A 26049-nucleotide genomic window follows, 5' to 3' on the forward strand; every position below is an offset into this window, starting at 1 on the left:
TCGGTGTTTGTTCGATTCGCCGATGGGTACTGCTCTAAAACAAGAAATACTCAATAATTCGGCTTTTAAGTGCACCTCTTCTTTGATTTCTTTCTCTTCACTCATTTCGTCAACACCCGCTGGAGCAATCGCAAATAGAAACTAAAAAACAGCAACGTTATTGCTCATTCACAGGCCCAAAACACACGTAACGCATGTGAATGAACATTTGCTATGGGAGACATTGCGTGATATCGATGCTGCTGGAATGACGGGCATGCTAAAAAGCCACAGCTGCAACGCCTGTTACCTTGGTAATGCGATGAAAAACTTTTTTTTAATATTAAATAAGTTTGCATTGGTAACAAATTTGTAAAAAAAAACAACTTGATACATTAGATACTATGACTTGCTATGTACACAATCGAAACAGTATTTAGCAATTGTCTTTACTACATGATCCGGGTCAAGATTTTAAAGATGACAGTCTTTTTTTTTTTACCCTCATTCTTCAAGTTTGAAAGAAAGTTCTCGCGGAGGTTCTTTACACAACCGGAACACTTCGGATTGTCCACGTTATTAAGGTTGCGCCTTGCGAATGAACGTACGTGGGATTGCGTGGGATACTGCATGTAACTTTCAACTGAATGTGACTTCCAGAAACACCAGTTATTTATTTGGAACTGACGAGTTTAATTTGAAAAACGACGTTGTACAGTTGTTCTCTGACGCAGAAGCGAAATTTCACCCAATTAGCAACTGGTCAACATTGAGCCCATTGGCAGCATCACAGAGGGACGCATCAATGTAAATATCGCGACTCTGACTGAGCGCTTGCTATCTAGCGGCCGCGCTTGAAAACAGCGCTAACAAGGCATAGCCTTCGAGATGGCAGGCGCTCGGAGGACATGAACAAGGGTCAACCTTGACGGGAGACATGTGACCACACGGAGGAAGGAACGATCTGTTACGTTGCGCACGTTGAGACGCAGCCGTATAGTTCCTTTCTTCTCGCCATGCCGGACGCGCGAGCCCGAAAAATAAGAAAGCGATGTCCAGAGATTATTGCAGTGGGTCGAAATGCGTGACATCGTGGTGGAAAGATGGCATCGTATCGTTCTAGCACTTAGAGTTACTGTATGTGCTACCTTTAGGTAGCACATACGAAAGTAGCATATACAGTAACTTTACTAGCACTTCCTGACGGATGAAAACGACGCGCGACGGAGAACAGCGCCAATAATAAACTATACGCATTGGAAAAAAAGGTGACGGACACTAAGGTAGTTTGTTCTAATCAATTCGCTCGCGACAGCTTAATTCTACTAGGTAAGTACATTATTTAGCATGTGTGGATTCTTATGAATATTTGGCCTTCTCTAAGCGCGGCGCTTTAGGAAATTTGTTGCGTTACGTGTGACTGTATTTTTCGCTTATGCTTGTTTTCTACGCAAGTTGTAGTGCTACCCATCCTAAAATTAAGCTGCTGCAATCCTATCCCCCCGAACATTTTCGATTTCGCATGTGTGTATAAACCAGTGTTAATGAGGTGCCACTCCGGAATTGGAATGAATCCGGAATCATTCCACATTTTCGCGACCACGGAATGGAAATAGAACTAAAAGCATTTTCCAAAGAATAGAGCGGGAATGGAATTCAGTATGTTTCCGAAAACAGAGCACATTTTCGTCGACGTGGTGTTTTTCAAACTTTAAAAATTTAAATTTAAAAAGACTTCGCTCATTATAAGCATGGTACGTTTATAAGCAACGCACTTACTATAATTCTGTCCGTATATTGTAGGCTATTTATGCTCCTACTTTAATTGGAATAGTACTCTGTGGACTGGTTAGCAGCCATAGAGTTCAGAAAAATAATGGACGTTTTGTACACATCATTGTCTGCCTTTCGATATAATGTGTGCCATCACTGAGCACGAAATTTTCATTCCAAAGTGATCGACAAAATTTTAAGAGTCACGATTACCGCAAGGTATACGGTGGTGTTTACGAAAGATCTAGCCTAACGTATGCGCACGGCTTAGTAGTTACTTAGTTAAGAACACCATGAAAGCATTCCTGGTTAGTAACGGCAAAAATTTCAAGCTTTATCACCTGCCAGCTATAGTAAAGAGTCATGCCACGAAGGTAGTAAAATACGCTCGAAACAAGTATATGGATGCGTTGCCAACTGTTTAATAAATTTCCTTTTCTTCAGATTGTGCTGACCATGCAGATACCATTAATAGCGATAGAACTGCCCCTGTGGGAACTACTGTAGTAGTTTGGTTGTACTGCACGAGATAAGTCACGAAGGTATACTATCTCTCGACCGTGGTAACGTGTTTAGTGTAGTTTTGCAGTTCTTATGCATCCGATGACATCAGCTTTATGCTGTTACAATCATTCTCAGCTCGATAAAGCTATCAAGATGTGCCTTTCCAAAGTTGAGAAATTGTAGGAATGAAATTGACCTGGGTGGCCATTCCCGCAGTGGGAATGGGCTAAGTTCTTTCATTCCGTGGAATCGAAAAGAACTAAATTACGGTGCGATTCCCCGGAATTGAATTGGAATGTGGGTGTCCATTCCGCAACACTGGTATAAACGCGCACGCAAAGGTCAAAGGTGTATGTATGTTAATGCGCTAATACAGCATGTCCACGAGCATTCGTATAGTGTGCATGCATATATATACTTTGAACATCATCTACTGCCAACATGAAAGTGTTTGGAAGCACACGACCTTATTCATTAGAAACCTAATAACATGGATCGGCGAACGGAAAGAAAGGAGCACCTCTTTCGAAACTACGATTTGCAATATCTCAAGATCAGGCACGTAGCCAGAAATATTTTTCGGGGGGGGGGGGGGGGGCATCACCTTGATTTCGGGAGGGGCACCCATTTTTCGCTCTCTATGCCATGGTGGAAAAAAAAAATTTTCGGGGGGGGGGGGGGTACGTGCCCGTTGTGCCACCCCCTGACTACGCCCCTGCTCAAGATAGACTGGACCAGGCATAGCTCCAATATGAATGCGTATTCAGCTTTTCACGGCATGGGATACATGCAATTGGCAGCACGAGTCGCAGCGTAGTTACCTCGAAAGCTGACAAGGCCTTGTCTGTAGCAACACAGCGCAAAAGTGCTAGCACCTTTCGGAGAGACCCGTGCACATATTATCCGTAAACATCTTCAACCTCGGGCTCGCTAGACAGGTTCTTCAACTTGAAATAAATATGATGCCGCTCGCTGAAGAGGCTCGGTGTTTGCGCTCACAGCGCAACTATATCCCCTGTTTCGCCAGTGAAATCCTTTATGCCGATCAGAATGAGGCGGTCCGCAGCCGTCACCCTTTCGCCGCATGACGCGGGCTAAGCAAAAGTAGAAGCAAAACAGAACCCAAATTAATCCGAAGTCATCGGTGCTGTCTTCTAGTTCACTGTATCGTGACTACATATACAAACGTCCACACGAAACCACACACACACAAAACGCTTTGACGCGCGTCCACTAGCTGGATGCAGCCAACAGCCCGACCGCTGGCTAACAGAGAACACCTACCGTCGAACATCATCTGGTGGCATCTCCTGGACGTGACAGTAGTATTTATAGCAGCATAGTGACACGCGTGGTACGACACCGTGACACGTAGTGTTGACGTTTACTTCCAGCAGTTGAAAAGTTTCAAAAATCACGGCTCGCCGTTTCCCGCGCAAATGACCCCACTGTCGCTCGCAGCACGTAGTCGCAGAACACCTACGTAGTGCTGTGATTGGCGAAGGCTTGGTTTAGCAGTCAAGCAACCACAAACCTACGATGGCCGCACACATGCGCTGGGCTCGTCTGCAATGCTTTAGGTAGGTATTTTTCGTTTTCCGCGCGGTGATGCCGCTTTCGTTAAATGCGTGAGAGAATTCTGACACAGCACTGTGCTTTGAGGAGGTGCAACGTGTCAAAATATGATTACCGGAGCATGTTGTCCTAGCAATTGCAGTACGGCATCCCATTTCATTTCCCTTTCGTTCGGATAGTCCGATCGATCGCCTGAGGGTCGCCTCACTAACTCGTATCATTTTCCAACGCACGTTCGCCGGCGGACCTGTTTTTTTTTTAAACGTTGCGCTGAGCGATCGTTGTTCTCATGCTTGTGACTTTTACCGTAACATAGCAGTTCCGCGGTATGTCAAGAGAAGTGTATTTGCTTAATGTAAATCTGTTTAATATATTCGTGTTACACGATAAGCGGCGCAGGTATCGCTCTCACTAAACAACTCACTTTTTTTGTTTTTCTCCCAACTCCAGCCAAATCTCCCTTTCGAAAGCGAAGACAAGATGCTGGGGTGTCCTGTACAGTCAACGTTTGTGTAAGACATATTCACCTCCGTGCATTTTATTTCGGCACATTTTCTTTCGTTATTGGCCAGCTGATGTGGCGTGGTTTGCGTGGTTTTTTACATTTTGTAACTGACGTGGTCAGCTCTTACAGTCTCAGAGAAATAAAATGCGAGGGCATATTTTGACCTTTAGTTGCGTAGCGTGAAGCCCTTATTTGCATTTCTGCTAGGGAGTTTGTGAAAGGGGAAAAAAAAAATCTCAGCAAAAGATATGCGAGGTTGACAGAATAGTCAGAGGCAGCTCCGAGGCCATCTTTTACGTTAAACACAGAGGTGAGGGTTGAAGTGCCAACATACTTTGAAGCCACTTTTTCTGTTTGAAATGCCAATCGTATTGCTTCCACAAGATAGGGAGAAAAAAAAAGTATAGCGAAAGTTATACTCTATGACCAAGCCAAAGAAAACATTTCTTTTCTGTTTATAATTTAAATACTTGTAATGCCGACACAGGGAACTTGCTTGGCAAGTTGTGCTACCGAGATATTAACAGCAGGTGTGTCACGTTACGTCTCCTCATCACACCAAGTGTCAAAAGTTTGCTGCCCGTCGTCAAGCCCAGTAGTCCGTAATACTGCTACCCATCCCATCGTCAGGAAAGACTTTCGACTGCGTAACACTTTATGGGCCTGATTTGTCGTGCAATTCGTGTGATGTGATTACTCTCGCAGTAAAGCATTTAATACAGGTCATAACAACACTAGCAATTATCAAAACCGTGTTAAAATGAAGGTACAACTTTTGTAATATAATCAATGGAAGCAACCAACAAGTAAGTGCATCAATTAACTTAAAATCAATGAGAATGTTTTGAAAACATGTGAATGACCCCAGCGCTGCACTAAAGAGGGTGACACAGCCTTCCCTCCCTGTGCGAGCAAATGCATTTTCCCTTGCCTCAGTGTCGCTATATGTGATGAGGAAAACAACCTGATGGAACTCGCTGCAGATGACACGTACCTAATCGCTGTCACAAGCAGGAAGCCGATAAAGCGCAGCAAAAAGTAGTGCACATGTCGCACACCAAGTTTGTGAATCCCTCTAGTGGGATTCTACTAGTGCCCAGGAAGTTCTGCATACTTACCTCAGACATCAGCTCCATCGACACATTGGTAAATGTAGCACTGGGAACTCTACAAATGGTAATCGTTGGGTGCCTGTGTTACGCACTTTTTCAGGTTTCACAAAAGTGGAGCTGTCATATGTGTTTTTTTTTTCCATTTTTGCTTGACTGAATCCATTGAAATATTCGTCTAACGGTATTCCAGCTTGAAAGACTCCATGGTGGAATTGTTGTCTTCAGCATCACTGTCAATAATTACGTGGGTCTCTAGCCAGGAACCAAGAGCCAGAAAACTGACAGGGTCCAGTCTCTCATTATGTGCAGTGTGAGAGCAATCAATGCAAGAATCGGTGCTCACTGCATAATTTATCACACTGAAGAAAATGAAACTGTAAAGTAAGAGAGCCTGGTAAAAGAAGAATGATAGCATCAGCAGTGCTGCTAGAATTTCGTATACAACCAGCTTCAACGGTTTATCATTGGCGAAATACTCACGGCAACCACTGATGTAGAGGCCAATTGTGCTGCTTTTATTCTTAAAAGTAAATGAAATTTAAAAGTAATAAAAGTAAAAGTAATGAAAGTAAAAGTAATATTAACTCGCCAGTAGGATTGGAACCTTCTTTCTTAAAGCAAGCAGAGCATAAACCCTGCAATTGCTGTCGCAGCAATGAGGGAGTGGGCCAAGAGCTTCGCCCTTTGTTAAATAGAACCTAATTAAACCAACATAAAACGAAGCCAATGGAAGCATAGGGGTAATTATTTGTAGCTTTTCACTGCAGCGTAGTAATTATGACATGAATGGAAAAGTATTAAAGCAGATGTAAAAAACCCCCAGGCCTGCGTGGAACATGCTGCACAGTTAAATGAAAACTGGAAGCGCAGCCTCTCTAGAGCCTACTGTAGACTCTTTTAGGGCAACTAGGATAACTGCACATTGTATTGAAGCTATATCGCCATAAATCATCACAATTTTCATGAAGTATGAAGTGCCTACTTTGTCAATGTTCGTCACTCTGTGGAGAAGCATCATACCCACTAGGCATTCATAAGGAATTATATGCACTTTGCTTCGAGCTGTGGCTGATGACGATGAAGAATTATGGCCGAGCCTCTTGTAATGGGACGGAATTAGTCAATGGCCCAATCGCTGGTTATACCGCCTTGCCCTCTGTTAAAGGTGCTCGTGCGTATTTGATGATGATAGTAAGAGTGGCCAGCATTTATAGAAATTTTTTTTCTTGCTCCATTTTTCTTGTTTCGTGTGAAAGTAGTTACGGATGTCGGCAGCGGCAGACAGCTACTTTACGGCCGCTGTGATCTGTGATAAAAGAAATAACAGCTTTCGATGTTAAACAACTTGCTGCCGACAGAGACAGAATCTACAACCTTCGAATAATGTGCCCAATGATCTACAGTGTATGACAGTTCTGAATGTAGCTTCGTGCCTAAGAGCGTGTTTGAGTTGCAGTAGAATTATGCACCCTCTTGGCTATGCAAGCTAATTAAAAGCGATAAAAGAAAAGGCAAATTTGGAGGAAGCAAGCAAAACTTGTGTTTTGCATGCTTTCTTCACACGCCACAACTACCTATCTGGTAGTTTTGACCCAAAATAGGATACTCACTTGCAGCCTACATTTTATTGCTACTTTGTTGCATGCGTGCTTCAAATAAACATCATTTCTAACCTAGCTTTGCAAATTATTGTCAATTTTCCAAACTTTTACGCTTTGCCTGCAAATCTCCCCCACTTCCCCTAGATTTGCCATATAGCCTGCAGCAACTTGGCCATCTGCCTCAAAGATCGCCAACCCCTGGTATAAACAGCCTTATCACTTGCCGCTTCTTACTTGCCCTTTATACTATTGTAGGTGCCAGCACTTCAGTGCCAGTGCAGCGGCGATCCATCGAGAAGATTCTCGTTGCCAACCGGGGTGAGATCGCCTGCCGTGTGTTTCGCTCTGCTAGAAAACTAGGCATTCGCTCAGTGGCAGTCTTCAGCGATGCTGACCGGAAAGCCATGCATGTCACCATGGTTAGTGATACAAGCTGTTTTGAGTGGGTGTGGGGTGAATAGTGGATAAATAAATGAAATTATTTTGAGAACATTGATTCATACCTATGCCCTCTTTGTCACTGTCTGTGCAGTAACACGGGATACAGCATAGGATTGAACACCGTTCATGTAATTTGGGATTACGTTTACCACAGAATTGAGGATGTCATGCAAAGGTGTTCAAAAAAAAAATTTGCTGGCAGACTCTTGTCACAGTAAGTGTAGTAATTGCAACAATATTACTAAGCACGTCAGTGTCGCCAACTTAACCCTTTAATGCCAAGTCTCGGAAATTCATGACATACCAAAAAACTCCGAGCGAGCAAATCACGTAACGTGTTTGGCCATTAATGCCTGCTGTCAAGTATTTATGGGGAACGTAGCATTCAAAATAAAATATCTAGCATTGTCTCGTCTCAGGTATTTTATGCTAGAAACAATTCTTTTGTAGCTGATGACGGAAAGTGCGAAGTGGATGCAACAGCTCTCGCTTCTTCGTTCTTCCTCGCGGGCGACACAAGTTTTGTCTTCAATCATGTTGTTTATTTCGTGCGCACGCACCCATGAGGTGGCACATGACATGTTATGTTGTTCTGCAGTACATTTTTTATTGTAAGGTTTTCGCTTCTGTGGCATATTGAAAATTTGCCAAATACATAAAAGTATGCATTAAACTTGCAGTTTAGATCATTTAACTGCAGAATCACTTAAAAGTTGCTATTTAAAACTGGAGAATGAAAACAATTTTATTATTTTTTTTGGCAGTTTCATAAATCAGGCATACAACTTCAATGCTTGCCTTTTTGTGTAATGATGCATTTGGGCGATTAGTATTTCAGGGTGCGCTGGTAGAGCTACAAAGGTTTTGTAATGCCCCGACACGGTGGTCTAGTGGCTAAGGTACTCGGCTGCTGACCCACAGGTCGCGGGATCAAATCCCGGCTGTGGCGGCTGCATTTCCGATGGAGGCGGAAATGTAGGCCCGTGTACTCAGATTTGGGTGCACGCTAAAGAACCCCAGGTGGTCAAAATTTCCGGAGCCCTCCACTACGGCGTCTCTCATAATCATATGGTGGTTTTGGGACATTAAACCCCACAAACAAAGGTTTTCTAAAAAGTGCTTCTATATGTGTAGTTACCACTAGCACAAACTGGCTTCTCTGATGAGGAAGTACAGCAGACTCTCAGTAAACCGAAATCTGACACGTGAGCCTATGCAGCTGCTCACTTTGCTGACACTTTCACTGCTGAGGACTATCAAATATGTCTGAGCGCTTTATAATGAGTAGGCTTTTAAAACACCCACTTGTACTGCAGTTGACATATTCTGATGCTTGGCACGATTTTACGCTTCTGCCAGGCAATATTACATGCATTAAAGAAACTCCATTCTCTAGGGGACCTTCATATGATTTTTTTATCCGAAGCAGCTTCAAGAAATAGCACGGCTCTGTGGTAGGACACCTGCTTGTCATGCGGATGGCCTGGGCTCGATTTTCACTTGAACCTGAAAATTTTTATTTATTTTATTTGCATCTTTCTATAATTTTCGGTCATAGACAAGATGATGATTTCTCGCTCACAACCAACGATGCCAACACCAGAAATTCTATGAAACAAGTTCCTTAATTCCATCACATTAAAATGCCATCACATTAAAGTGCCGCACTTTAATCGACAAAGGTTCACACAATGCTGCTGTGTTTACTGGAGATCCGCTACTGTGGCAGGAGGTCTATTCAATTCAGCAAGATTTCTCGGCATCTTCTTTGCTTAATTTGGTGCAGTGCACAGAGGTCCTCAACTATTCAAAGTACAGTACTGCCTAGTGAAGCCTTGTCCTCATGCCTTGTCCTCACCTGCGCTCAGTGTGAGGTAGTGTGCTGCTGCAGCGCACCAGTCTCACAGGACTTGGTATTCACCTTCACTGCAACTCTTGTGTGCGTTGAATCTAGCTTGTGCACCAACTCCCCTTTAGCATGAGTACAAGTGACAAAGACTTGCATTCGGACATCCTGTGCAGGCTGATGAAGCATACCACATTGGACCAGCTGCATCCCAGGAGAGCTACTTGCGCCAAGATCGTATTCTCGAGGTTGCCAAGCGCAGTGGCGCGCAGGCAATCCACCCTGGATATGGCTTTCTGTCGGAGAACACTGAATTTGCCGAGCGCTGTGCTGCCGAGGGGATCATTTTTGTTGGGCCTCCAGCTTCGGCCATTCGTGACATGGGCATCAAGAGGTGCGTGCAAGCTCTGTCTATATATGTATCTGGTGACGTGCTGTCAAGTTGGGAACAGCCGCATACTGCATGTGGTGGGTGTGCTGGTTAGATGTGCGCGTTGGCAGAGCTTGATTGAGCATGCCGCTGTATTGCAGTACATCTAAGGCCATCATGTCAGCAGCCAACGTGCCTATCATTGAGGGTTACCACGGAGAGGAACAGTCAGAGGCAAAGCTCAAGGAAGAGGCACGTCGAATTGGGTACCCTGTCATGGCCAAAGCAGTGCGAGGTGGTGGAGGCAAGGTCAGTACTTAACGATTCATCTAAATGTCAAAGTCTTAAAGTGTCAGCGTGGCTCACAAAATCGTGGTATTATTCACCACTACTTTGGCATTAGGGCTTCTTAACTTTGGTGACTGGTGTAATGAATGCATTGTTATAGTTAGCCTTACTGATAGGAGACTCATTGTGTGCTGCCATCTCTGAAATATTGATGTCTTCCAAACGAGAGGAAGGGCAGCAACTTTTGGGGCAATATTTAATTGGCACTTATTCTACTCAGAGGTGAGACGAAACACTGTTGAATGCCGAAATGGTGTTGTTTTCATTATTTGAGTTATCGCTTTTAGGAATGTTCAGTAACACGCCTGTATGCAGACCAATCACTAATTCCTCTTGCAGGGTATGCGTATTGTGATGAGCGAAGATGAGTTCGACACGCAGCTTGAGTCCGCAAAACGTGAGGCTATGAAGTCCTTTGGTGACGATGCCATGCTGATAGAGAAGTTTGTGGCTGACCCAAGGTATACTGCTCATTTGTTTCTTTTTTTTTTTTGCACTTTTGCAATGTGGAGTAGAAGTGAACAATGCATCATGCCAAGAAAGTACTATACCTAATCTTTACAGGATTGTAGTACTTGGGATGTAGCCAGTAATTTATGTAAACAGGGGTAAGTAAGGTGGCTATAAAGACGTTTTTATCTAAGACATGCTGGCGCCACCATCTTGGGCTGTTAAGCCAATGTTTTTTGTTTATGTATATTGCGACATAAATTAATAAGGCCCCTGAAACATCGTATGCAGTAACCAAACCGTTTTCATGCATATGTATTTACTGTAACACTGTTCATTTAGTTGCTTAAAATGCAAAGCACAAAGCTGAACAGTCCAATATGGTGGCACTGAAACTCATCTGTAAAGTAGTCTATAGCCTCATATGTATGCATGTGTGTGTTTCATTTTGTTGTACACACACACACGCTCGAAGGCTGTAGAGATCTTGGCGAAGGGGAACAGAGAGGGGAAATATGAACCTTCTGCCTTGGCTATGAAAAAAGATCTAACTGCAAAGGAATTATACTTTTCATCGTCTAAGCATTTGTACTACTCATCGTCAACTTGAGCGTACTCATAAGGGCATCGAAAGCATTCCTCCAACTTGTGGGATTCCGTATAACCAATCTGCCAACGTCTATGTTGCTCTTGTGCAGGCATGTGGAGGTGCAAGTGTTTGGAGACCAGCATGGCAACTATGTGTACCTTTTTGAACGAGACTGCAGTGTTCAGCGGAGGCACCAGAAAGTCATCGAGGAAGCCCCAGCTGTGAGCAACATTCCGCTTCTTTCTGGGGCTGCGAATTAGCTGCCCCTATTACAGGGGTGTGTCTGTGTTTCCAATACTCATGGTCAGATTGATGTAGACGAAGTCCAATGCTAAACCTGGATTACAAAGAATGATGCACTAGAAAACTCTGGACCTTGACCATTTAGGGCTCATTAGCGTCTGCCTGGATCTGAGTACACAGTTGATTTTTGCTTTTCATCGCAATAAAAAATATGTAATTGGTGCTCGGAAATTGACCCTACGACACTTTGTGCTAGTAGTGAGGCAGCCCAAGGATTCATTAACACAGCACCTCATTCATTGAGCCATTGCATTGGGTGCTGGTGAAGAGAGCTACATTAAAAAGAGGCATGCTTAAAAGATAATTTTGATTCCAAATATTGAGAAATGCTCGTGGTGATAAAGTGAAGAGGAAAATTGAAAATGGAAGCACAGTGTTTTCGTGTATCTGCAGGCACAGTACAGATGTGACGTAAGTTCTGCAGCATACTGACTCACTAGTGCTAGCGGATCAAGCTGACAGGTGGCTCTGCCCTCAGCTTCTGTGGGGGAATAGATAAAACACATTGTGAAGCCACGACTACTGTGGCAATGTATGACAGCTTCAGCACGGTGAGTAAATGTATGTCCGAGTGCAGTTGGTAATTTAGGCAAACCCATCTCGTGCTTGCAGAATTGCTTATGTTCATCTGGTAGCTTCCTCATGAACTGACCAGTGTGATGTCGTGGTGCTCAGGGGCTCTTGGCAAGTTTTGCCAATCAAAGGTATGTTCCAGAAAAGTATAGGTCAAACTACTGCACTGCACACAAGGTGGCGATAACATTAAGTAGCAGCTTGTTAATATAGCACATGCGATAGATAGGCCGCATGGGTACTGTTTGAAAGGAACACCGGTGGTCCTTGATTGAAATCGTCAAATTCACGTCGTTTGCCCATAAATCCACCCAAAAAGTGCACTGTGCAGCTCTTAACACAGAAAAATAACAATAAAAATTGTTCTCATGATAAGCAAGAAGCGTTCTGACTGAGTGGTAGCACACTTTTGGCTTCAAGCAGTAGTGTCAGTAACGTTACTGATAGACGTGACTAGGCTCTTTCCTAAATTTTGAAAGATTGTATGTATGTGCCAAACACATTTCAGATCAGATCACAGCAATTTTTTTATAGAATGCAAAAGTTCTCATGCGTATTACCTTTTATGGATTTTGCTAAACTTTGGAGGCTTTGGCGAAATTGACTTAATATTGGATGCACACTTGAGACATGTTTAATTAAAATTAGTATAAAAGGATGTTGGATGAGGCAGAGAAAAAGGTGGGACACATTTCTTTATATCCTGCTTGTTCTGTCTTGTTCGACGTCTTTTAAAGTCTGCAATTTGCATCAACTAGCACTAAAGTCATTTCTAATATTGTCACTAAATATAATATTGTCACTGGATGTTGGTATCTCAAAGGCTGGACATCCAGATGTACTATTATATTGTGGGGGCATCAATTGAGGATGTAGCTGACAAGTATTCACTATGTAATTAAAACTAGCTGCCATGTATTGGGAAAAGTTTTCAACTAGCAGTAATTGCCTGTAGCATTTGCTACAGGCACACAAGCTTTTCTGAACTTATTACATTAGTAATTGTGTTGAAATTCACTTTATTATAGCTCATGAGCATATCGATGCTTTCCATAAAGTCAGAAGGTTCGGAGGGCTGGTATGCTGATGCCCTACACAAATTGCTGTTTGCATTCTCGTGCCACAGGATGATAACCTGTCGGGAGAGAGTTTTTTTCTTTTGCAGGTTTTCTTGATGGGAAACTTTCATCACTTAAGTGTGGTCTGCATGACTGCTCAAAACTTCTTCTTTGGTCCTCGCTTGAATTGAGTGTTTGAGTGTAACAACACTACTTTATAATGTAAATATTGGTATGGAATATTGCTAAATAAAGAAATAAAGACAAGCAGCTTAGAAAAGCAGGTGATGATGGTTCGTGGTTTTGACTTCTTGCCTATTGTGCACTTTTTAGCACTTCCTTATTTATAATTAGGTTGACAACTTGCCCAGCAATCTATACTCTCTCATCCCCCCCTCCCACCAGCTTCTTTTTTTTTCCCACAAACATTCTGGTTCATTTTTGCAGTGAGACGATGAGTAATGGAGCTGCGACTTTGTACTTGCAGCCCGGTGTGACTGAGGAAACTCGTCGACTGCTGGGTGAAGCAGCCGTGCGAGCAGCTCAGGCTGTGAATTACGTGGGTGCCGGGACAGTTGAATTCATCATGGACTCTCAGCAGCGCTTCTACTTTATGGAGATGAATACTCGTCTCCAGGTGGAACATCCCATCACCGAGATGATCACTGGCACTGACCTGGTTGAGTGGCAAATTAAGGTGCGGACGCAGCCTCCTTCCTCCCCGCTAATGGTGCTGCATTTACAAGCATCGTTTGTGAAGCAGTACTTGCATGTGACAAACAGCAAAAGAACTCTCACGAAAAAAATAAAGCTAGAAGAATGCCAATGTGCTTTACGTGTTGATGTAAAAAAAGGGAAATCTTTGAGTTTACTTTGTAGCGTAGAATTTGATCATTTGTTATATTACATTTCATTGTGCTAAGTTGAACATACTACATGCACAGATGAACATTTATAGCGAAATGTTTAAAATTAATTAGTAAGCTGCTGTTTCAAGCACTTCCTGCAATTTCTTTTAGGCAAGTGCTTATCACCATAGGTACTACTTTATACTCTGCTGCTATCTTTTATAAAGGGTACAGGATTAGCAGCAGGGGATAATTACAAGAGCCCTTTTAGTCTTGTGGCGCACCTTTCCTCTCTTCCTGGTAATGCTGTTGCAGCTGAAAGCAAGCATTCAGAAAGATGGGCCAGACACACATTTAGATTACAGTTCTTTGATAATGTCTGGGAGAATATACAGCAGACTATCAATAATTCAAAATCGAGGAGATCTGATGATTTTGTTTATATTACATGAATTTCTAGAAAAATATGACTCGATGCAACATACCAACTAGTGTTGTGATGTTTAATGTTTCTCAGTGCCTCAGCGACATTAGAGATGGTCTGCATGATCGCCATTTAAAGGGGTACTGACACAAAAAACTTTGGCCTTGTGTTTTTCTGCTGCAGTGCATTGCTGGGGGCCTGTTAGTCATGACACGACACATTGTTTGCTGCAGCACGCGACATATTATTGATTACAGGCCCCTCATTATCGATCAATTTCAGTTTTGGTTTGGGAAGGTTCCAAAAACTGGTTGCAACTGTCACCACCTAGCGTGTACAGCTCTTGACCACGTCAGCACACAGAACTGTGATGCACTTCCGCACCGTCCGCATCAATAATTACTTTCGAATAGGAAACGGGACTGGAATGTCGCCAAGCACAAAACTTTATAAGCGTGTGCCACGGCCACACACTCGCAACGAGCCACAGAGAAATATAGACTTTGGGACCTAGCGTGGCAAAAGAAAAAATTGTCCCGAACCTACATGTTACACTGTAAGTGTCGTCGAAAGACGATAGTGTTGCATCTGGAGAGAGTGAACAAAATGTTTATTTGATGTTCTGCGCAAGAAAATCGGTGAATGGTATTCTGAAGGCGCTGCGTTAGAGTGCCTCGAGCGTGTAGCGGAGGCGAACAAGCGCATCTAGGCACGTTAGACACAAGCGCCATCTGACAGTTATCTTCGAAAACGAAGGCGTTCAGCCCGCAGAGAAAGATGTGCGCCAGTCTCGGAGGTGATAAGGTGTAGAACGCAAAGCGACGGGCAGGTGCCACCACCGTGCCGTCGTAGCAAAGCTTTGGAAACACTTTCTTTAGCATCGTGTTGCACTGTCAGTGCAGCGCGCTAAACGGTACAGTCCTTAGAGTTACTTGTGTGTGCGCCTCTTCTAGTATAAAGGCAGACATACAAAACTTCGAAGTGTTGTTATGGTGCCTCAGATATGCGCAACAATTGCTTTTTAATTGGCAATCGCACAACTATGAACGCTAAACCTTGGGCAATATTGGTGGGCGCTGCGGATGCGGTTGGCCGTTTGGTGCCGTTCGTGGTATCGTTAAGGCGGACAAACAGACAGACAGACAGACCAAAATTTTTCGTCGAAGGTCCCCAAGAAAGACTATCGTCTTTAAAATGGCGGCTATGACGTCATCATAACTTGTTTTGTTGACTGCAGTGTGGTGACGTGAGGGAAGTAGGGGTTCACCTCGGGGTCACCTCCGAGGGTGTCCGTAGCACTATGACGTCGGTCGCTCACGTGTCAAAATTAATTTAAAATACCTTCCAAGCTATATTGGCTGTTGATATCTTGCAGACGACACACAAATGTTCACGAGAATCGACCCGCAGGCTATCTCGGCACCAGCTGTCTCGGAAATTTTGTGTCAGTACCCCTTTAAGTACTTAGACCTCAGTGACAGTACTAGTGCTCGTCAATATATAATGCATGTGCACATGTGTAGTTTAGGGATAAATTTGTCATGTCCTGTGACAGCTGGTAGCTCCTTATTCTTAAAACGCTTTTCCCCATGACACTGTTGTAATGTGGAGAAAGTGACAAGCATTCGATTGATTGATATGTGGGGTTTAACATCCCAAAACCACCATATGATTATGAGAGGTGCCGTAGTGGAGGGCTCTGGAAATTTCGACCACCTGGGGTTCTTTAACGCGCACACAAATCTGAGCACACGGGCCTACAACATTTCCGGCTCCATCGGAAATGCAGCCGCCGCAGCCGGGATACGAACCCGCGACCTGTGGGTGAGCAGCCGAGTGCCTTAGCCACTAGACTACCGCGGCGGGGCGAGTGACAAGCATTCAACATGTGATAAACCACAGCCAAACCGTTGTGTTATTTCTTTTTTTTTTTCATCCTCTGTAAGTATGCGATTACTGGTATGCATGGTTTGACTTGTTTGGCCATTTTGTAGCCAGGTAGTTGGCTTTATTTGTGACTGTTTCATAAAACCTAGAATGTTTATAGCTTCAAAAGCAGCAGAAATTTCCAGCAACAAACAAAGAAAAAAAATGTTTGAATGAGCTGAATTTGTGCAGTGAGGCAACTTGACTTAAGCGGAATTAGAATACATTGTTAACATAACACGCCGACCAAAAATTTAAAATTTGTTTGAACTTACTGAATGTTTGAACGATCAGAGTTTGAATTATGGAGAGTCCGCTCTACATTGATTTAAAAGTATCGCACACAATCCAGTGTGTCCTCAGAAGTATTGTGTGCATGCAGGTTGCCCAGGGAGAGCCACTGCCACTGCGGCAAGAGCAGCTGCGTGTCAACGGCCATTCCTTTGAAGCACGTATCTATGCCGAGGACCCAGACAACAACTTCATGCCAGGTGCCGGCTCTCTTGTGTACCTTCGCACACCAACCCCCTCTGCGCAAGTGCGTATCGACACAGGTGTACGTGAAGGTGAGTCATCTGTTACTGGCTTCATTTTTTGGGGACTATGGAAACCAAGCTCCAGCCGCTCACAAAACCTTGCTGCGATAACATGGGCTTATTTTAGTTGCACTAATATTCAAACCAACTAATGCTGGGCCTGTTGCTATAAAAAGTATTTATTTAGAACGAACCCCTATTTTGTCAGCTCAAAAGAAGAACCTTTAGCAAAAATGCTTCTCGCTAGCTTCCCCAAAGTGTGTCTTCTTCTCACCATATGAAGTTTCATGCCTGTCATTCCACGGAATGCCAGTTTTTAAAGCATGCAGTGTGGTGGATTGTGCAGTGTGATGCCGCATTACATACCTTTCCTGTCACTTTTGTGGTGCCTTTTATGAATGCAGGAAGGGGCGTGCATTTTCAGGGGATGTTGAACCAGTTGTGACCATATTGATGCACCTGCAAATAGTTATGCACTATCTCAACATTTTTTTAATGCAGTTAGAATTAAAGTTGCCCGAATAGCACTGTGTGAATCATAACTTTCGCAACAAGCATGTACTTGGAAGAGGAAGGGAGTTTGCATGAAACAATTGTTGTTTGTAGACACTAGTCAAAGAAAATGGCGAGAGTGTCTAAAGTGCGAGTGAAGATTGCTTCCTAGCAGCTAGAAATGCAACATTCCAGTTTGTTCCTTCATCTGTTATAGTAAGCCAATTTGAGAAATACTTGCAGCAAAATAATAGTATGTAGCAGATTGAGCCCTTCAACCTCCTGCATCCAATAACCCAAATAACCGGATCCTGCTGAAAAGCCCTTAAAGGAGCCTTACAACACTTTTCCAAGTAGCCATCGCGTGTATTCGTAAAAGGGTTTTTTCGCCTCACAAATCAACTGTCGCAAAAATGTTTGGAAATACATCCAGTTCGAGTGGAGTTGGAGATTTATCGCATGCTGTAATGAAGTTTTCCTGTTCCGACAAGCACGCTGAAAGATAAGTAAAGAGGAATGGCAGAGAAAAAAAAAGTTATGCCACATTCGTGTCAAAACCCTGAGCACTTTTATTTTTTTTTTATGTGCAGATTACTTAAATAGCGATCACACGCGCACTTGGGAGTATGTTACGGCCCCTTGTGGCAGCGTTGGAAACTATAGAGCTCTTGATGCTCAAATCAGCCAATGGCCGTAAATTTGAGTACATGGTGCAGTCATCTAGGTAAATAGCATCATTTGTTGAAAGAAGAGGGAACGATTTCCAACTTAATTTGAAAATTATTTGTAAATTTCAGGCCATGGGTGCTGATATACGATGTTTGGCTTGACTACTGATTGACACCGTTTTTTTGACCATGCTAAAAAATATTTGGGCAAGATGATTTAGCTTGGGTCCTTCTGCCCATCAAATACAAATATTGATCGGCAACATCCGCAGCATTGGTTTCAACACTAGTGGTGAAAAAGGCCAACCCCTGATGATGTCATCGTAACATCACAGATCTCCAAAATTTGTGACATCGCAGTGATGTCATTATAACATTACTATGATTTTGCATACCTTGGCGTTGCATAATCACATAACATCGTCGCTTGGCCAAAAAATCTCCAACCACGGAGGCAGTGTGAAACCTTGTGAGGCGCAGAAAGCTTCTATGCTTTTGATTCAGGAGGCAGTGCAGATCAACTTTAGATTCAATAAGCTTTTGGTGGGGAGTCCCAATAAGTACACTGAGAAGGAGAAGAAAAACAGAATGGCTCTCGTCTTGGCGTCGCATTCAACAAATGCATAAGAGACGCTGTAAATTTTTTTTTTTCTGCGTGTGTCTTTGCTCAAGTATAATAGCTGCAGACAACATTGTTTGATAGTAGAGTCAGTGACAACGAAAATGGCATGCAGGGGATGAAGTGTCTGTTCATTATGACCCAATGATCGCCAAGCTGGCAGTCTGGGGTCCCGACCGGCCTACAGCCCTGCGTCGCCTCTACCAGTCACTGTCCGAGTACACCCTCATTGGCCTGGCCAACAACATTTCCTTCCTGATGCGGCTAGCAGCACACCCAGCCTTCCGCCAAGGCCTTGTGCATACCGGCTTCATCTCTGAACACAACGATGAGCTGTTCGTGCGTCCCGAGGTGAGCAAGCCTGTCATCTGTGCAGCCGTGCTGTCCCTCCTGGCCCACGAGAGGGCCGAGACACTGGGTGCCCAAGCACGTGGTGAGTAACGTGCTTGACAACGGTTCAGATTACCTGAGTGTTTTCTTTCCAAGTTCGCTGTAGTGCACTGAAGGAGTTACATAATGTAAACCTCAATACTACATTGTCAGCTCTGTTAGTCATAGTATATTGAGCTACGCCATGAATCTGGGACAGCACACGTAGCCTGTAAACTGCAAAAAGTGAATGTCATATATGTGTAGTTGGCCTGCTGAGTGCGGACATCAATGCCTTTCTCTTGCAGAAAGCTTTCCAACGCTGAATTTCACGGCCCCTTTTCGTGTCAACAGTAACTGCAAGCGGAAAGTCCAGCTGACAAGCCGAGACAAGAGTAAGTCTGCCTGGCTTTCTTGGTTGTGTCCTTATGTTCATGTCTGTGTCCTACATGCAGCCTAAATCGCAGAAATTGCTATCAGTCTCTCTGGGCGACAGTTCACTCGTCGCTGTTTATGGGAAACACATGCGACCGACTGCAAACTTACAGTTGTTGGTGGCATGCCGCAAAGTGCAGTCTTCCCATGACATCAGGCTTGTGTTGACACATCACTGCGAAGTCACCGTTTCAACACCTAAACTGAAATTGCTGCTTTAAGCTGATGGGGGAGGTATTAAAAATATATATTCAATGCATTCCCAAGTGCCATGACACTCTTAAGGGTTCTCGACACTTGTGATTTTATTTAGAGAGCAAACCTAATAATACTTGAAGTTCGTGTCAGCACTTCTTTAAGCGTGGATGTACATTTGTTTCATTGCTAATGTGGTGATATTTAACTTCAGGCGATCTTGAACTTATCAATGGCAGTCATAGGTCGGCAAACTCACTCAGAGTCGCACTGAACCATGAGTACGTGTCCGAGTAAGTCTAAATACAATTAATATATTGGTGAGCTTGAGGCTTAGTGAGTTTGGTTGAGAAAGCATGTTAGTGAGCCTGAGTCTGACTTAGTTGATATGAAGAAACTTGTGGCAAGTCCAAGTGAGTTATAAGTGCAAAATGTATTTTGTGAGCGATTCTCCCTGAGGTCCTGTTTTTCAGTCGATCTTTAGTCCTATCGATTCATTTTCATCGTTACTGCCAGCTTTATCTCGGCTTGCGTCTGTATGCACGTATACTTAAACCTATTTCAACTCACGAGCAGGCATAAGCCAGCTCAATGTTCATAAATCAGAGGCATGAGTTGCAGAAGGAGGAGGTGGTGCGTCGACTTGCTCTCGCAATCCCTTTTACAAGAAGTTATGGATACAAATATCTCGTGTGAGTCGTGTCTTTCAACGAAAATGACCTTACTGGATGGCAACCGCATGAACACTCGTATTTGAGGGTATGTCAAACAGGCGTGTTGTATTGCAAGAATTATACTCTGTTGTATAGTACCGACACGCGCTGACTCCCAGCACATCCCTTTTGTGTCTGCTCTTTGTAGCCGTGTATTTTGGTGCTGTTAATCGTGAGCATGAATTGCCGGTTAGCCTAGTCACCTGCTTTGATAGATTACACCAACTTTCCATTCTTCTACGTTTAACTGCAGCTGTGTCTCGGTGTGTCGTTCATCGAGGATGTCGCAGTACAGATTCCCGTCTGTCACTGTTCCAGAGCATGATGTGCTGGTGACATTTCTCGAACCCGACTCGTACCTGATGCGTTGTGGAGACGAAGCCTTCCAAGTGTTGGGGCGTGCTGCAATTGAGCGTGGGGTAGCTCACGTGGAATGTGAAGTCCAAGGCACTGACATCAAGATTCGCACAGTACTCCATGACGGCACGCTTCATGTCTTCACTGCAGTGAGTCTCTCTTTCTGTGAAGCATGCGGTTTGAATTTATTTAGACAAGGGGCAGTATATACAACCTTACATATCGTGTGATGACAGTTTGTAGGTAGCATTGAAAGGAACAAGGCCCAGAATGGAAATAATCTATGATTCGCTTGGGAGTCTGGGTTGTAAAGAACCACAAAGAGTAGTCTCAAATGTATATGAATGACAGGGACTAAAATATGTACGTTCTTATCAAGCTTGTCCATAACACTAAATAGTTTCGATTTTGCCTGTAAAGCTTAACGATGAATATCTTTAACGTCGTGCAACTTTGTTGATTTTTAAAAAATATTGTATGCCATAAATTGGCACACACTAAAACTTTTAAAGTAAACAACTGTCCTCAAGTCAGTAATTGAAAGTTAATTTATAAATTATGAATATTTCTTCCTCAAAGTAGTGTTTGAGTGCAAGAATGACAAGAGCCTTACTGTTTTATAAAAAATCTGTATAGATTAAAAAAGAAAGTGCCCTGTATGTAAGGCTCCACGATTTGTGCAGGACGGCGTAGAACCGATGTCCGTGCCAACGCCGGCGTACCTTGAGAACGCTGCAGGTGCTGGTGGTACAGGCAAAAAGGGTGCAGTGGCCCCAATGCCAGGCGTGGTTGAGAAGCTCTTCGTTAAGGAGGGAGACACCGTCTCCGAGGGTGACCCACTCGTCGTCATGATTGCGATGAAAATGGAGGTACTCTCATATTTCCAACATTTTCCCAACATTTTGAAACTTTTGTGATTTCATTGTGCAAAATCTTAGGCAGAGGTAGAGATAAAATGGCTCGTGAAATGCTAGAAGCTTTTGATTAACAAATCAGGTGACGAGTGCCTGAGTAAAATCTGCATTGCTCTGTACAATGCTGAATTCCAATTTTTCTTTCATCTGGTTTAAATTTTCTTGGTTGTTGTGGCAGTGCCCCTGCGCGGGGTGTTAACGTATAAAGGTGTGGATCTTACTCGAATAAAGCCAGTTGGTAGTTTGCACCTGTCCTCGTCTGTTTCTTCAGACGGACGGACGGATGGGCAGACAGACGTACGATTCACGGTTTACGGATAAAACCCTCTGAAGCTTCGCCCCACTCATCATCATCCATTCCGTCGATATACTGTGATTATTATTTTTTTTTTCTCAGGCGTTAAGGTCTAGGATGTAATCTTGCGTTTTGCTGTTTTTTCACTGTCGCTGCAGCTGAAATTGTGAGTGTCAGAGTGGCTCGAATGTTCAATCGACACTGCCTGTATTCTTTTTTTCTTCCTTCTGCTTTTCTTTACAGTATGTCATCAAGGCAGCCACTGCAGGTGTTGTTGAGAAGTTGCTCTACAAGGCAGGGGACAATGTGGCCAAGAATGCTGAACTAGTGAAGATCAAGGCTGCCGAGAGCTGAGGAAGGCTTTCCACGATAGCCTCGGCTGCCCTTGTGTAATTTTAGACATGCATTTATCTTGCTATTAGCCTCTCGCAAGTGGGTCTAAACGAAAGTGTTCAACTTGTGCCTTCAAACATTTCGTGTTGTATGCTGAAATTGTCATGTGTTCGCTTGATTCTTCTCCTTTCCTTTCCGTTTTACTCAATTTCAATGCTTTTAATTGTGAGATGATTATTTCACTGTGTCTGTTCAGCATCTTACCCAAGTTACAACGCAGCTCAGTGTTCACGTTTCGCATTCCTTAATTTGATTTTGAAGGTGCAGGTGTCTTTTCGAAATTTTTTTCTGTGACTATCACTGTCCATTGTCACAATAGATTTATAAACTGCTTGTATGGGAGCGGGCAAAAAAAGTATGCCAAGACAATATGAGATTAACTTTGCTGATATAGTATCAGTGCTGTGGAAGCTAATGATGTTGCATCTTCGAAAATTTTGTGAAGTATTGTACTATATATGAATACATGTATATATAATATATAGATATGAAATATGTTGTCTGGACATTACAAGAAGAGAGTGTGCACTTCATTTGTTTGAAGTACTGTGCAGATTGTTTCGTATTACTTTTATCATTTATTTTGATAAACAAAGCTAATTTTGACACACTATCTGTCCAAAAAGGTATTTGCTTATTATTAATTGTCAGCAAGCACTCACTTTTCATTACGTGGCTTTCTCACTACTAATAATTTAGATTGCTAGCATGACCTACAGGCTAAAAGGCACTGTTGGTATATTGTTGCACAGCACTGGTTGCTCGATCTGATCAAGTGTCGTATGAGAATGTTTTATTTTTTTCTGAAATGCTTCTTATTTTATGCATTTAACTTGGCCACTCGCTGACCTCTTTTATTTCACCATAAATAGGAACGCTCGCTCACTTGGCAACATGGGTTCGCAAATCACACAATATAGAGAGTTTTAGCCCGGGGGCCCCCGCGGTTTGTCTAGGCAAGCTGTTGTGTTTCATTGTATATTCTCCTCGGGTGCAGCTGGCAGACTATAAAACCCACTGGTTAAGTATATTCATCGCTAAAACTCTCTAATCGAGATTTTCGATGGCATGACCTCCAAGGGGCTTGAGCATGCAAGCATTTCATTCTAACCTTCGGCTTGTGGCTGGTGAATGAAGAAAATGGGAAGATGTACCATGGAACGCAAAAGCTTGAAGAGCCAACAGCCACAGCACTAAAACTTTCTAACTGATGAGTTTTAGTGCCAAAGCATTGCATTTCTTTGCACATCCAGCCATGCCCAAGGATAGCACAAAAGAAACGAATGCTTAGCTACACTTGTACCTTTGGGGTGCCGGCACTAAATCTCTTAAATGAAAATAGTCTTCTGAGTACCGCTGCCTTGTTAAAGGGACACTAAAGAATAAAAAACATTTTCTGCGTGTTAGCTAAGCTCAATTTCACAATCCTGAAAACACTATTCTTATAGGGACATGACACTTAATAAATGACAAAACGCGTGAAAAGAAACTGCTTGTGGAGATGCCACCTTGAGATTCTCGCACCAGACACTGTGATGTCATAAATTTTGAAGGCGTTTACTGGGTCCTATGTGCCTCTTAATTAATATAATAAAACATGAAGTACACTGTCATCGGTGGGTGCCATACACTTAGCATGCAAAGTTTCAGAAAATTTCATTGAACCAATGTCGCGAAAATACGAAAAATGTATTGTGAAATTTCTTTCATCATATGCAGAGATTACAGCGTGAAATTTAAAACTGAAACTTTTTAACCTGAATTTTCTCCTCTAACAATGAACTTATGACAGTTAAACTTATGAATTACACTTCTCAGAGTCTAAAACAACAAATTGTTTTTTTTTAGTGTCTCTTTAAGTTCTCGTTGGTTGCACGATACTGCAGTGTGAATACGGTGTGGGATGACTTTGTTCAATTCAAGCAGCATTTGAAGTTCTTGTCACTAAATAAATTAATTCTATAATTTCAAGAGAGGCAAGGATGGGTTGTGGGGAAGGTGTTCAATAAATAATATGAGGCAAAGCCCTAGAGCTATTGACGGATGCAACTTATCAAGGTTACAACATTTCAGTTTGTCATCAAATCAGTTTGTAAACTGATTGTATTTCCTCCTCAAAGCTAGATGAATACGAGCCTACACCATATGGGCATTCACTCTAGACTGACTTTATAAGCTGGACAGCCGATGACTCCACTATCTGGCTCATTGGTCTTTTAGCAATTTACCGATATACGGTATGAAAAAACTGTTAGGCAACACAGGAGCACTCCTCTTTTCTTGGTCATTGTGCTCAAGCCGTTCCCAGTTCCACTGACAGCATGCATCCTCCAAACGACAGGCTCCTTGTTAAGAATGCGTAAGCTGACAGGCGTCAATGAGGAGAGACTATAAAACCTGCCTCTGGGTGAGTTGATTCCTGCTTGAAAGGTGTAACTATTGTTGCGCACACACAAAAAAAATCTATGACGTCACTCGCGGAAACTTTAGCACGAAATATAAAAATGAGACTTTGACCTTCGTAAAAGTACGACGCTAAAATCAACGGCATTCGAACTTTCAAAGTCAAATTTGTCAATCTAAACCGATTTATGGATTCGATTTCGTGTCTTTAGGTTGCACCTGGCCACACGTATACCGTGGAATAGTGTGGTAAGGAAAATCGCAGACTAACATAATAATTGTAGGGCTTTACGTCCCAAAACCGCGATATCATTGTGAGGGACGCCATAGTGGAGGGCTCCGGAACTTTCGACCAGCCGAGGTTCTTTAACGTGCACCTAACTCTAAGTACACGGGCGCCTCTATCGAAAGTGCGGCTGTCACGGCCGGGATTCGATCCCGCGACCGTCGGGTCAACAGTCGAGCGCCCTGAACCATGGCGGCCGGGTCTGGTGGAGCGCCCGCTATTATAGTGCCGGTCGCGCAAGCATATATCCAATACGATGTCAGGGTCGGGTAGCGCATAACGGGCGATTTCCGCAAACAAAAGCCCTAAGCGACAGCGAGATAGCAAATACACTTGCTCTTGCTGCCTTGCGTAATGTGCTATCGGCGTCAGATGAAACCCGAACAGCGACAAGCCTCCGCGATGATGGCATAGTGCTTGCCGTCCAGTTATAACCATTGACAGGCTCGCGCATCCTCTATAGGCAGCATGCCTGTCCGTGGCGATGAGTGGACGGCGCGCACGTACCCTACTGGCGCCGATATATAGTACGTACGTTACACGCATAGGCAGGCGCAGGGTACCCTCCGGGGGGAGGGGGCGAAGGAGGTTCGTCGCAGTGCGCTTTCACTATTAAGTCAATGTATGAAACAGACCTTGCCCCCCACCAATCCTGGTGACAGTAAAGGAGGGGGAGGGGGGAGAGCGCCTCTCTGCCCTCCTCGTGCGCACGCCTACAGTTACACGGACGTTTGTGCACATAATAAGTATAAGTTTCGAGTACGACGGAGCGTTTGCGAGACCAATGTGTCCTAGAGTGCTGTTGTACGTACGTAGGCGATGGTTTTTTTTTCTTTTTTTTTTTTGAAGCGAAGCTGTCCAGCAAATAGCGAGTCGATCGAGACAACTATCATCATCATAAACGGCGCCACAGAAATTGTATCAATCCCGCTACTTGCCACTGGTGAAAGGAAAAAGACAACAGCCGAAGAACCCGAGTACGTACAACGGGCGAATAATAGGGTACAGCAAAGTCCACGGCGGTTACGATCGAGGAGACCCCAAACCCGAAGGTCGGTATGAGGCGTACTTTCCTGTCGACAAAATGTCCCTCAAAATGACAATGACAATGTCAACGTTGTGTCTTTGTCCACGAAATGCGCGTGTTCG

General features: G+C 43.5%; 2 protein-coding genes across 4 annotated transcripts in view; one reads left to right on the plus strand and one right to left on the minus strand.

Moving 5' to 3' along the window:
• Nucleotides 1-3672, minus strand: part of cbc (protein CLP1 homolog) — a 28920-nt gene extending 25248 nt beyond the window's left edge. The window contains exon 1 of one of the 3 annotated variants that reach the window (XM_075894204.1): nucleotides 76-232. In XM_075894204.1, the coding sequence (XP_075750319.1) occupies nucleotides 76-105 (30 nt within the window). In that variant the 5' untranslated portion in view covers nucleotides 106-232. Of the gene's footprint in view, nucleotides 1-75; nucleotides 234-3540 lie in introns of those variants that run through there. The other 2 variants (XM_075894205.1, XM_037435536.2) reach the window with 2 other exon arrangements.
• Nucleotides 3636-23824, plus strand: Mccc1 (Methylcrotonoyl-CoA carboxylase 1). The gene is made up of 14 exons (XM_037435533.2): nucleotides 3636-3836; nucleotides 4282-4343; nucleotides 7305-7468; nucleotides 9513-9730; nucleotides 9868-10015; nucleotides 10394-10515; nucleotides 11203-11314; nucleotides 13515-13724; nucleotides 16608-16791; nucleotides 18656-18973; nucleotides 19218-19304; nucleotides 20571-20758; nucleotides 21293-21478; nucleotides 22062-23824. The coding sequence occupies exons 1-14, from the start codon at nucleotides 3796-3798 to the stop codon at nucleotides 22170-22172; spliced, it is 2151 nt and encodes a 716-aa protein (XP_037291430.2). The 5' UTR covers nucleotides 3636-3795; the 3' UTR covers nucleotides 22173-23824.
• Nucleotides 23825-26049: the final 2225 nt, after the last annotated feature.

This window comes from Rhipicephalus microplus, chromosome 1 (genome assembly GCF_043290135.1).
Source record: "Rhipicephalus microplus isolate Deutch F79 chromosome 1, USDA_Rmic, whole genome shotgun sequence".
Classification (NCBI taxonomy): Eukaryota; Metazoa; Arthropoda; class Arachnida; order Ixodida; family Ixodidae; genus Rhipicephalus; species Rhipicephalus microplus.